The sequence below is a fragment of the Limulus polyphemus genome, unplaced genomic scaffold (genome assembly GCF_000517525.1).
Source record: "Limulus polyphemus unplaced genomic scaffold, Limulus_polyphemus-2.1.2 Scaffold885, whole genome shotgun sequence".
Classification (NCBI taxonomy): domain Eukaryota; kingdom Metazoa; phylum Arthropoda; class Merostomata; order Xiphosura; family Limulidae; genus Limulus; species Limulus polyphemus.
The window spans coordinates 146,789-160,647 of record NW_013666495.1 but is presented as its reverse complement, the minus strand read 5'-3'; the positions used below and the strand labels follow the sequence as shown (position 1 = coordinate 160,647).

The 13,859-nt window shown below is 34.2% G+C and overlaps 1 protein-coding gene across 5 annotated transcripts in view; it reads left to right on the top strand.

Moving 5' to 3' along the window:
- LOC111086157 (uncharacterized protein C8orf76-like) overlaps positions 1 to 13,859 on the top strand; it is a 63,119-nt gene that overhangs the window by 23,033 nt on the left and 26,227 nt on the right. For all 5 annotated transcript variants that reach the window (XM_022387861.1, XM_022387864.1, XM_022387865.1 and 2 more), the window contains one exon: positions 10,750 to 10,822. In XM_022387861.1, coding sequence (XP_022243569.1) covers positions 10,750 to 10,822 — 73 coding nt within the window. The remainder of the gene's footprint in view (positions 1 to 10,749; positions 10,823 to 13,859) is intronic.

Genomic DNA, 13,859 nt, shown 5'->3' with positions numbered 1-13,859 from the left:
TCACACTAGTCATGTGACTCGCTGACGCAACAATATATATGACATCATCTTAAACAAGCTGTTGGTGAACCATGAACTGGATATAAAATTGTAGTTTTACACATATTCTGTAATCTCTGAAAAAATTCCTTATTATAGAATTAAAGCAGTATTTAAGTCTACTTAAAGTAAGCATTGAAGGCATTGACATTGAACTAGTAAAGTAAAATATTACCAGCATTCATTTCTCATACAGATGTTACATGCTTGTTTTTGTATAAATATATAACACAAAAGTACTGTTATAAACTGTATTTTCAATGTTATAGTTTAGTTGTTTGCTAGAGGGAGCAGTTAATTGTGATGATTATGTAATAGTAGACAAGCCTCATCTATTATCAGTAGACAGGAGTACATTATTTACAAATGAGTATGCAGTTAGTGAAGTTAATGATTATTTAGTGAGGTTTATGAAGTCAGTGTAAGAAGTGAGATTTATCTTGTCTATTCAATTACTCAAACAATTAGTGAGGAAATTCTATAAGTAAATATATTGGTGAGTTAGGTATACTTACCATTAATCAAAGAAGTTTCTTTCAAATGTTATTAGAGTATTAGACCTACAGTAGTATCTGATGTAAGTTTTGTATTTGAAGTTAGGCCTACAGGTGTAAGTAGTTTGTAGCAAACATTAAGGAAGAAATAAACTAATTCACTATCATTATTGAGACTGGACTTGGCATTATTTTTACCAAATAATCTAAAAGCAACTGTGTAAGGATAGAATATATTATATAAGTGTTGTCAGAAGTAGGACTATTTTGGTGAAAATAAAACTTTTATTAAACTTGAACCTCAACTGTTTAAGATGACAAAAACATGCTAAAAAAATCAAACTGTGCTAGAAGTGATGAAACAATTAAAAGAAGATTAAGAAGAAAGATACAAAAATTGAAAAGAAGAAAGAAACAGAAAATTAAAGGAGCAACAAGAAGAAACATATAGAAATTTAAGACAGGAGTAAAAAGAAGATGTAATATTAAAAAAGAATTAAAAACAAAAATTAATTCCGATTAAAAACAAGATTGGTGAAGTTATTGGAGATGTACAGAGGGATTATAATAACAAGATGGAAGAAGTACAGAAAGGCTGTAATGATGAAACTGAAGAAGTAAAAAAGAAACCAGTGACAGAATAAAACATTTGGAAAAAGAATTTGATAAATGCAAAGATCAAGCTGGCCACATCTCTTTTTTTGCAACCACCCAAGGATTCCAATGTCAAATACTATTTACTACAAAATATGGAATAGGAGAATCTATTTGGTCTTAGCTATTACCACTATTTATGTGCTATCTTTTACTTCAGGACCTTCTTAAACTAATCCAGTTATGTCACTACTAAGTCTAGTTCTGGAATTTAGCTGACAAATTCAACAAATTACTGATTTGAGAAATCAATGGACTATGATGGAAAGGTACTAAAGGAGGCATATGAGGATCTGTTTGAAATAACTTTCAAAGTGAACGAATGGAATAGTGAGAAACAAGCTGTTTGATCATTATATGGGTCAACCACCTTCTCCTGAACTTGCTTTACTTCCCCCTGAACAAGCTGAACCTGTTTGAGCTGATGAAGATTTTGATAACCTTTTCCCACCACCATTTTGCCGTGTCTTTCCATGCCCAACCTGCAGAATCAGCTAGGCCTCATATGGCATTTTTAAACATGATTTCTCAGGTATGTGATGTTTTATCCATTTCCCTGATTTCCTCTGATCGATCCTTCTTTGTTCCATGATAGTTCTTCCTTTCTGTATTTATCCCACCCACTACCCGGATATTAGGGTTCATACTGGGCAATTTGCTTCACATTTGGTTGAGGGTGCCAGCATGGTTTGTCATCAAGCTGACTGTCCATTTATCGACTCTCAGCAGTTGGGGTCTATTTTACCTGTGTGGGGGTGGCCCCTGATTTCTTGTGCATTTAACCAATGCCCAGTTTTCATGCCTTCATCTTACCTTTATTTAACTTCTACGGTATTTATCTACCATCCATCCATCTCCTTTCTGAGGTGCTACATCGAGGGTTTTTTGGGGGACAGCCTCTCCCTTATTACCTCCACATTTTCTCGTTTGTTGTCTTTAGCTCTTACTTCACACACATGGTTTCTCTGTTATTGGGATCTTCTGGGTCATGATGGGGCCTTGTCCCAGGTTTGTTTGCCACTCACTTATAAAGGGATTTTACACGTGGCCCCTTTTCTTTGGCGGTATGTTTTCAACACTCTACCCTTTCCTCTTTGGTAACTTGTTTGTCAAAATTGGAACCACAAGGAGCCTCTATTTCAGTTTCCTGTTCTAGTCCTTCTCAGCCCTTACCTGTTTCTCCCTCCAGGAGTTCCTCATCTAATAGTTTTATTTGATGTAGATGAGCATGGTACCAACAGTACTGGTGACTACCCAGTGGGAGCTCAATTGTGTGAATTTGTTCTCCATTGGTGATCTTTCACCACAGATCAGAGGGACTTGTCCTCCTCAGGTATCTGTTTCATTTTCCTATGCCTTGAGGTCCTATCACCTGCCAGCATCTGTCAGAGGTAGTACAAGACCATTAAACCTGTTCTTCATCTTTCTCCAGACTTTTATTCCAGGCTGTTTGTTGTTCCCAAGAAAACCGGAGTATTTTCTCCAGGTTTGTGGATGACCAAGATGGATGTTGCGAATTCTTACTTGCATATCAGTCGTGACCATATTTCTGGTTTGTTGATCATGGGGTGGTTTATCAGTTTCACACACTGCCTATCAGGTTTGCTTCTGCCCCGTATGTTTATTGTCGGGTGATCAGAGCATTTGCTCATCACATACATGCTCTCTGCTTGTGTTTTCATCATTATATGGATGACTGGCTACTGTTAGGTCATTCTGAACAGGTATGGTTTGCTTTTAAAAAATAAGGTTTCATGGTCACCCATAGGACTGTCTCGGGTGTTGTTGATCCTCCAGACTCTCCACTGTATTTTACCCCTTTTTTCTCTAGTGGAGTTTGAGAATCCTTTCCAGTTTTCAGTTGCTGGGGTGGTGGACCATGGAGGCATCCTCCTGAATAGGTGAATGAAATATAAACAAAATATATAAATGATTATAAAACCATTTAGTTGAGAGTATGGTGGTGGTGTTTTGCTGGTGTAGATGATGTGATATCCTCCAGTATGAAACATAAAACAAGTTGGAGTGAGACATCAAAATTACATTTCACTCCTTTGATTGGGATCCCTCATCTTACCCCCATGTGGATGTTGGTTCCCAGTGGCTGGGTTTTGAATTTAGAGTAGAACCAATCAACTTAAGTTTTCACACATGTATTACAGATGTCTATATTCCTCTGTCATTTGTACCGCATCAGTGTTGTGGGTCACAGTGGAGGTAGTTGCAGATTGTGACGGTTCTTTCCCTTCTGCTATCCCTCAATGTTTCTTATACTGAGGATGTTAACCCTTTCGAGAAGGGTCACAGGTGAAAGGCCATGTCATCTTGTTTGTTGACTCGCATTGAAAATTGTGTTGAACTATTATTTCATGAATTTATGGCAGAAAGTTTGGTATCAAACTGTAGATTATAATTCAGATTATAGTACATACATTACTCAATTTCTTTATTTATAACTAAATATTAAAAAAAAAACAGATAAACATGTGTGTGTCATGTGGCATGTTCAATGCAGCACTGGTTCAGATTAGATGTTTGTGAAGTCGAAATACTAAGTCTATAATTTGGTATGAATTAGAAACTCAAATTACTGATATTGACATGCTAGAATATAAAATAATAATGTCTTATTTTTTCTATTTGGTAAGATATTGCTCATGTAATAAATCAAACACAGTGGTAACCTACCCACCTCTCTGCATTTTTGGAAATGTTCCCTTATATACACTTACTTCTATATATGACATGAATAACCAAATGGAAGCTCAGAATGTCCTTTTGTGGCTCTCTCAGCCATTTTAACAGGCTTGGACACCATTTCTTTCTTTTGAACCAATATTTCAAGGAGGTAGGATGTGTCTTTAGTCTGCTCAAAATTAGTTACTAAGTTATTTAGTTACTAAGCATGATAGTGTAATTCTATGATATTGATGTAGTAATTTATGATTTTTTAGTTATTCAAATGTATTTATAAAACCTAAAACAATTATTTTGTTTCATATCCTCCACGTGCAAAATTTTAAGCCTTAGCAACCTACATCAAGCAGCAACCGAGTACAAAGGTCGTAACTAGAAGAGTTAATTGTTTGCTTTACTTCTTTACTTACTGTTCTATGTTTTAAGAAAAATAAGTTTAAGAACTTATTTCAAAATAGCAATAATCTATATACATATATAATGTATAATAATTGAAATGTGACTGTATTTTACAAAATACGTGAGACTTGTCGTTGTAACTTCTGTATTGTTAGCTAGTCACGGGTGAAAGGTCAGTATAATAAAAATAATAAATATATATAAATGCATAATGTTATGAGATTAAAGCTATTTTATCTAAACATTTTTGTTTTCATGTTATCATTAGTATTCATTCTAGAATGAAAAAGGCATAATTTATATTTATTTCCTAATTTTTTATGGTGGTTGCGAGATCGTTCAAATCTACCGAACCCGTACAGAGATTCATTACTGAAGATAACAGATAAAATATAAAGTTTTTCTTAAGAAACATTTGATAATTATCTGGACATTGTAAAGATTTTGCATGTGAAATTAGAAGTTTTCTTATGTATAAAAGTATTTTTAATCTTAAAATGTATATTACTTTGTATGATAGATAGGCAACATGTGAAAAAAAAAGGCATGAGAAAAACATTGCTATACAAACCTTAAGACTTAATAAAAAAAAATAGATGTATTGCATATGAAAACATTGTAATGTTTACTGATAATCTGCCAAATTTCGTTAACATTCACTTACTAATTTAAAAGTTATATAGCATGAAAACTATAACAAGCACAAAATGGTTATGAGGTCATTCCAAGGAACCGAGCCCATGCTGAAAGAGTTAATGCACTTAAGGTGGTTCTGGTCAACTTCACTTTTGATGGAGATAGTTTACATTATGAAGACATTTTCTTGATACTGGATATTGAGTTCTTGGATCGATCTATCAATTTATCATATTCACATGTGTCCTTTGTCCAATAATGTTAGATTAGGCTTAACATGGGTCTTTGTTATTTTAGCATTATCCGTAATTCATCTAACTGGTATATTGTAAACTAGGTTAACCATATTGTGTTTCTTCAATACATCACATAATATAATGTCTATTTCATTTTCGTTATTATATATCTTTTATACTTCTTCATATTAACTTTGTTTGTGTGTGTATTCTGGAGCCATGGTCTGCACCACCTTCTTCTCTTGATATTCTACATACTCATTGTTAGGTTAGGGTTTTTTAACTTAGAGCTTAGTGATATAGTTTGTCCTGCACAATTCGAGTAGGATTAACAAATGTCTGTTTACTTGTAGCTCATCTTCTGGGTAAATTGATAATTAGGTTAAATATATTTTCTTCAGCAGATGAGATTTAATTCATATGTTTATTTCACTACACATTTACTTAAATTTACATTATATTTATTATTTCCTATTCTTAATTCTTTATAACTTATTCTTCTTACAATTATTTTAGTTTATGTGGACCCCTGGGGTCAGGGGTATGCCCACCCTCCTCCTACAACTGCCAAACACATTTAGGACAAGCTAGATTTTGTCAGTTTTCCTCCACTTGATTATGGGTTCTCTTTCCATGCCTCTACTGCAGAATCTGCTATACATACGTCAGTTTTTATAGAAACGTTTCACAGTATAATTTTCCCCTCCTTCCCCAAAAATTGTTTCATGATTAACATTTTTGTCTCTCTTTTGGGAGAGGGTACTTGCATGCCTTGCCCTACACTGGTTTTGGTTCATTTTGCCTTAGCTTACCATCAGGCAGATTTTCTTCTAGATTGTATATACTTAGAATCTAAAACCTGTATGGAGGCAGTATCTGTTCATCCTATCCATTTATCCCCAACCTAGTTTTCCAGCTTTGTCTTACCTTACTGACTCTCCTACAAGAAATGTCTATCTTCCACCTCCTCTTTTATGTGTTCCACCTATATCTATGGGATTTTTGTGGGATACTTCCTCCTTCTTCCCTCCATGTTGAGGCATTGTCATCCTCAGTTCTTTCTCTTCCCTCCACACGACTTTTTTTTTGCTTTTGGGTTCTTCTGGGATGGGACACTGTCTTGTACCATTTGTTTACCATCCACTTCTAATAGGGACTTACTGTCAGCTCTTTTTCTCAACCTGTCCTTTTTTTTTTGGCTACTCCTGTGCATTTAGTATCATGTGGGGTTTCTGCAATGCTGTATTCTATATTTTTGGATACCCTTTTGTTTCTTTATGTGACACTGCCACAATTATTCTTATTCTATGTCCAGCACTTTCCCGTCCTTTACCTGTCATACTTACGGGTTTCTCCATTCTTTGTTTATGCTCGATGCTGATTGGAGTTCTGGATTGATCGGTCCTGCCTCAATCACTTCTTAGTTCTTCCCCATTTTAGTATATAGTCTTTCATCACAATTGTGTGGGCAATTTTAGCATTTCTCGGGATGTTACCTTTTTCACCACGTAATTTGGTACCAGTTTCATGCCTTGCCTTTCAGATTTGTTTTGGTTCCGTATGTCTTTTGTCAGGGGGGGTCTACGATGTATCTGACTTCCGCTAGTTGGATGTCTGGTTTCGGTTAGCTCCTAATGAATGGGGTGGTCATCACATACTATGTAAGAGGCAGAAGCTACTTGAATGGTTGGATTTCCAGTTGGGTAAGTACTTCCTGTTACCTACTTAACAATTTAATCTATTTGGGGAGTGTCTTTTTACATTTCCATTTACATTGGGATCGTCCATTCTCCACCTCGATTGCATGCATTGGAGATTTGTTATCCACACCAATTATGGTTAACTGTCTTACTGCTAACGAGGTTTTAATGCATTGGGAATATGGCTTCTATGGGTGCACTTCATCCTTTGGGTCTGGCACATTTGCGATTTATTTGGGAGATGCTACACGACCCATGGTAGGATTCCTTTGGATTAGCCTCGTAACTTTCTTCGTTGCCTCTTTGACTATATGTTCAGTTCACTTTTTTTCTCTTGTTCAGATTTCATGTTTCATTCTGACTATTCGATGGTGGTGGCTTATTTCACTCACTAAGGGGCACTCGATCTTGTTCCCTTTGGGGGTTGACAGTGGATTTCCCTTTTTGAACCCACACATTTAACATGCATCTCCTTGCATGTTGTGTTCCAGGTGCTTTCATCCTCATTTCAGATCACCTTTCCAGTCATGACGCACTTTCTCCCAAGGAATGGCATCTCGATCCTTACATTTTTGGTGGCTCTGCATCCTGTGAGGTACTTCTCATTGGGAAGTATTTCACTCCTTTCTCAATTCCAAGTTAAATCTTTTATTTTATTTTTGGTTTATCGTCCACTCACCCTTGCTGTCGATACATTCAAACAGGATTAGATCAAATTTACAACTTTAGTTTTTCTCATTCTCTCTGTCTTCTTCCCAAGGTGCTTTTGATCATCCATGTTGCTTCGGTTCAGGTTTTTCTGATTGATACTTCCTGGCTGGCACAGATTTGGTTTTCTTGGCTGTTTTGGCTAGATATGTTCTATTTTCTCTGGATTGATTATATTAACCTACACTTTGGGGGCTCATGTGGACTATTCTTTTCATCATTTTAATTTCTTGCCATCTTCCACCTTTATTCTTGGTCAGATCTGGATGTCCTTCACTGTTCCATAAATGCTCTGGTTGCCTCATTGCTTTCAAGGATTCTATCTCTTGACTCAATTTCCTGCAGTGTTATTCCCTTGCACAACTCTTTTGTTTATTATTTTTTTTCCTTTTTTACCTTATCCATTGCTCTATGGCACATGCCACTCTGTACTCACTAGATTTTCATCTATTTATCTGGGAAGTATACCTGTTCTACAATCTGGAGCCTAGTAGTTGTGTGCCATAAGGTCAATGAATCCCTGAATATTGGATCAACAGCCATCACAACTTAGATCTACAAGCTGTACTAGATAGTGCCACACAGACTATGTATGTTGACCAATCATCAAATGAAGAGGATTTTTTTGCCACACTTTGTTACTAGAGGATGGAAACAACACAGAAGTGCTTAGTTAACAGTTACGAGCAGGGTTGGTTGGTGCCAGTGAGGCTTTTCAACAGTAGAAGAGTATTTTTTACTCTGTTGGCCAGCTTGCACTTACCTGATAAATAGCAGCCTCATTCTATGAGTTTTTGATCTACTACCATTTATTCCTTGTTAGGGCAGACAAGGATAGGAACTGGAGCTTTGAACAGTGAGTAGTTAATATGTCGCCTACAAACAATGGTACACAGTATAGACCACCAGTAATAAATCCAATAATATTTAGTTTTGGCTTCACACTTTATGTGGAGTAAAGGCAAAAAAAAGTCAGTGTCATACTCATACATATATATATGTATTAATAACCTTTCTTTGTTGTCAGCAAACCTAATTCTAACTACATGCATACCATTGAATCAATATTGAAAACAAAGGGAATATCTTAAGGTTTTGTACCAGCAAATGGGTTCAGTAGTGAAAAAAATCATTCAGTTTTGGTATGTTGGTCATTAAAATTGGTCAACAGTTATGTGGTTATTTAGTTTTCTTTTCAAACCTTGATGCTGCTTTGACAATATTTGATGGAGATATAGATTTATGAATTTACTTAGAAACAAATTATTGATATATAAACTAAATGTATAAATAATGTATTATCTTATCAAGATGTAATGTAGACTGGGTTAGTCCAAACTAAAGAGCTTAATAAACAGATTCAATAATACTTGTTAGGCTGGTTAAAGAAAAAATCAGTAAAAATCATATTAAAACATGTAACAACCAATTTGTTTAGCAAATTTACATTACAACAGGAAAATGGAAGCATAACTGCTGTGACTCTGTAGCTTCTGCTTGATACAAGTTTAAGGAATGCAAAGTAATATTATGAAACTCACATAACCAGGTGCACAGGTGGAGGATATAATTGACAGAGCAAGAGATATAATAAAGGGGGTTAGCATTCATCCAGTTTTTGTTGTGCAGATAGGGGCTAATGATGTAGGGAAAGGAAGATCAGAGGAGCTAATTAATAAGTACAAGGTGTTGATAAAGGCATTTAAAGAAAAAGGCCATAACTTAATTGTGTCAGAGATACTGCTGAGAATTAATTGTTGGGAGGAAATTTTGAGTAGGTCATTAGAGCTAAAAGCTAGGCTTAGGTTAATAAGTAAGGATAAGCAGGTTGGACTTGTGGGATCAGTTCAATGGGAGAAGGGAGCTTTTTGGAATGGATAGTTTACACTTAAATTGGGTAAGATCTGGCTGTAAGGAAAGATTTAAACTAGGACTAGACAGTGGTGAGGGACAGGATATATTAAATGCAAAAAAATAAGATGTAGAGAAACGTATAGCATAGGAAATAAGTATAGAAGTAGTCCTAAAGATAGGCTTAATTGTTACTATTGTAATACTAGAAGTGTAAGAAATAAAACTGATGACTTTAGAGCACTGGTAGAAATAGAGGATTTGATATCATAGGAGTAACTGAATCATGGTTAAATGTAGATGATTTTGATGACAGAAATGTCTTTGAAATACAGGGTTATAGGTAATTAAATAGGGATAGAGTACTAAAAAGAGGGGGAGGAGTGAGTTTAAGATTTCATCTGTTAAAGAGGTCATAATTGTGAGTGATTTTAATTTCAGGCATATAGATTGGGAAATGCTACAGTCAAGCCATGAGAGAGAAATGTTTTTGGAAACTGTTCAAAATGGTTTTCTTCACCAATTGGTCAAGGAAGCTACTAGAAACAATGCTATTTTAGATTTATTGTTAACTTCAATAGAAATTGGGGAATATCTAGGTGCAAGTGATCATTGCTCTATTAGGTTTGATGTTTTGCTGCATATGGCAATCAGAAATAATGATATTTTGGTTACAAATTTTAAAAAAGCTAATTTTGAAGGATGTGACAAGAACCATCTGTTGTGAAATGAGCAGTTTAGTTATTTGGAGACATTGATCAAATGTGGAAAATTTTTAAGGTTAAAAAGGGTGGCTGCAGGTAAAAAACCAGGTTGGCTCACAAAGGGTCTAAGAGATAAAATTAAAGAAAAGCATCACAAATTTAAAAAAATTAAACTGACTAGTATGACAGGAGACTTAGAAGATCAAGAAAGTTGGTCAAACAGTAAATTAGGACATCAAAAAGGTGTATGAAAAAAAGGTTGGCTGAAAATGTAAAAATTAACAGTAAGGATTTGTTTAAGTACATTAAGGGTAAACAAAATGTTATAATTGAGGTAGGACCCTTGGGGGATCATAAAAGAATGCTTGTATCTGATAATTATGAGATGGCTGGGTTATTAAATTCTGTCTTTTCTTCAGTGTTTACTAAAGAAGATTTAAGCAGTATTTTTTTGATGAACTCCCTTCCCAAGCGACATAAAACTTTTCAAAGCTTGTGACAAATTATTTCCTACATTCATTTTTTTACAAGTTATCTCTGATACAAATTTACTTCAAATATTTAAGTACAATCTGCTCATACCATTGTTAGTGTTTATTTGCTCTGTTAAAACTGTTGAATTTATGAATAGGTTCCTTCTTCAAGGCTGTATGGCTGGTTGTCATTCTTTTGTGTTATTGAAGAAAAAAGAACAAGAAAAGAAGGTAAATGTGTTATGGTAGTTTTTTTATGTGTTTTGAACACATGTATATATCATGACAGTTTTGTTAGGTAAAGAAAGTTTGTCTATTTTTGATGGGAAAAAAAATAATTATTTGTGTATTATGCATGCACAAAGTTTGAATATTGTTTATGCCATACCTAAGGGAGGAAGATCAGAAACAATATTCAATCTGTATGTGCTCATAATGGTTCTCAGAGTTTAATCTTAAAAATTCTCTTAGATGTTGCATAAAGATAGAAATATAATTCAAAATTAATGACATTCAGTTATATTGTAGTGTTAGTTACTATTCTTTTATTCCGAGGGATGACCTGAGTTGATTTCAAGTAATACGAAACTCTAAATAAAGTCTTCAGAACAGTATTTTAAGTAATTTAGTAGCATTTATTTAAGGTAAAATATAACTTTATATATTTATTTCTTAGGAATGAAACAGAGAACAATAAAACAGTCAGTCAAACATATTAATAGCATAAATATGAAAAAATAGAAAACTCAGCTATAACAGAACATGTAAAAACAACACAATATAGAAATTTTATGGGAAAAAAATCTACAATTTTAGCTCAACCTCATAATATTACAGCTTTAATTGTCAAAGAATCACTAGAAATAATAAAATATAAAAGAAGTATTAAACAGAGATGAGGGCCCATCAAGTCAAAGCATTGATATTTGTTGTGATGTAATGTAAAGGTTAACTAAGGAATTATGTAAATACAAAAGCAGTGTAATATCACATGACAAGAAATAGAAAATAAATGTATAAATTAGTATGTCTTGCAGATAACGACGTAGAGGAAGACGAAACATTGTACTTGTAGGTTGTATTTTTAAAGTGGAAGCTGTTGATGGCTTCAATAAAATGTTTAAAGTTGTGTAAATATGAAATGATTTTAATTATTTATCAAATATTAATGGCAATTTTGACTTGTCTGATATTAATATGATTTAGTGATGAACATACTTATTTAGTTTATGTTTATTAATTTACCATAAAGTTTTGATATTTAAATAGTGAGATCAGATCAAAATTATAATATAAAAAGGTTTAATGAAGAAGATTAGCACATCATATAAAACTATGAACAAAGAACATGCAATATATTTGTCCAGTTATTTGACTTTTGTTATGTTTGTAACAATATATAATTCTCATGGAACAATGGCTTGCAGGGTAATTAATGCCAACAAGTAGTGTTACAGACTTAGCACCTATAATTTGCCCATATCAAAGATTTTCAGCCAATAAACTATAGACTTTACTTGTAGCATGCAAATACTAAATAGCTTATTCTCCTATAGTGTACATTTCTTAACTAAAAACTTCTTAAATGTTTCTAAGTTCTAATTTCAAATATGCTAAATCTGGTTGAGAAAGTGTGAGTTGTTACTTCTGTAGGTTGATTGTTGATTGGGATATTTGCATTGTGTCCTTCTTGACTATTGAGAATAAAAGTAAAAATTTGCTTTTGATATATGTTCAATGGTCTGAAGTTCTTGCAATGTAACATCAGTATTTCTGACAACAACAACCTAACATAAGAAAAGGTTAGAAACTCAACATTCAACATTTGTGAAAAAATAAAAAAATAAATGTTACTTCTGATAAAAACCAGAAACACATAGCTTATTGACAATGACATTTTCTTGTTTTATTCTTTGTCCAGATCCTCAATATTGAGCCTTGATTCTTGGCAGTTATCACATGCCAAGGAACACTTCATGGCATGTTTGAAGCAAGGATGTCACATGTTCACACACAGTCCTTTGCATTTACATTGGATTCCAACAAGAATAGACTGGTGGCAAATCAATCATGACAGGTAGTAGTCTGCCTTCTTTCTCTGTCCAATTCTCTTGGTGGTGACAGAGATAAGAATTGTCCTGCCTAAAGGTCCACTTATTGAATTGAAAGTACATCAATAAAAATGATATTTAGAAAGAAGCACATGATGTAAGTGAAAGTTTTCAGGTTGTATAAAAGTTGTTGCCTTTGCAACTTTCAATACAAACATCTCATGTTGAAAGTTATCCAGAGTTGAACCATTTTTTCAATTGTTGAAACCCACAAGATGCTACTATTTCTTTCTTGTTGGCATTCCTGGCAGAAGATTTAGCAACTGCTTGTTTAAATTCTTCATTTTCATGAATCACTTACAAAAATCCTTTTTTCTTATGCCAAAGACATGGGAGGTGGTGTCATAACCATCAACATTGTGAATGCACAAAATTACATATGCAAGTTCTTCTCCAAGTTTCTCTTGGAGACACAGAATATACCACACCTTTTGAGAATGATTCTTTTGCCTTATTTTGAAAGTACAAATGAGTTTAGATGATCTAAACTCTAGTGCTAGCATAGAAAACATGTCTCCCTTTATCATTCAATCTTTCTTTTAAGTATCAAATCAGGCTCTGTTTGTTAGCTTGGTTGCTAAGGAAGTCTCCTTTCCTAGCTGCAAATATCATGTTTAATCATAACAGCTGACCTTCTAAAATTAGAAACATCTTTGATGGACATGCTTTCATCATAACTATAAAGTACTACATGTCTGCACAGGAACCCAGACATTTAGAGAGTATGCTGAATAATTAACAACAGGCTCACAAGAGAAGACAGATTGCAGATTCTGTAACATTCACTAATTTAAAGTAGTGAGTCCCATATTAGGCTGGTCACTAATTTGGAAGAAAACAAGTGTGTGTCTGTGTGTATTTCTTCAGGTGTATTGGTTGGCACAAGAATGATAGTGCTTTATGTGGGCTTGGTATGTTCTTGTAAAATTACACAATGTAAGATACAGTTTTTAGTTGATACTGGTTCAGCTAAAACTACTTTATCACATGTTGTATCAGTCAGTATCATGTAAGCCACCACTCTGGCCAATAGCTACACACTTTTGTCTTGTAAGTGCTGGTCAGCTAGTAGTGATGAAGAGAGTCAACTCTGCAAATGAGCATGCGACAAACCTCCATCAATAGGATTGTGAAACACACTCCTAGCACAGCTGACT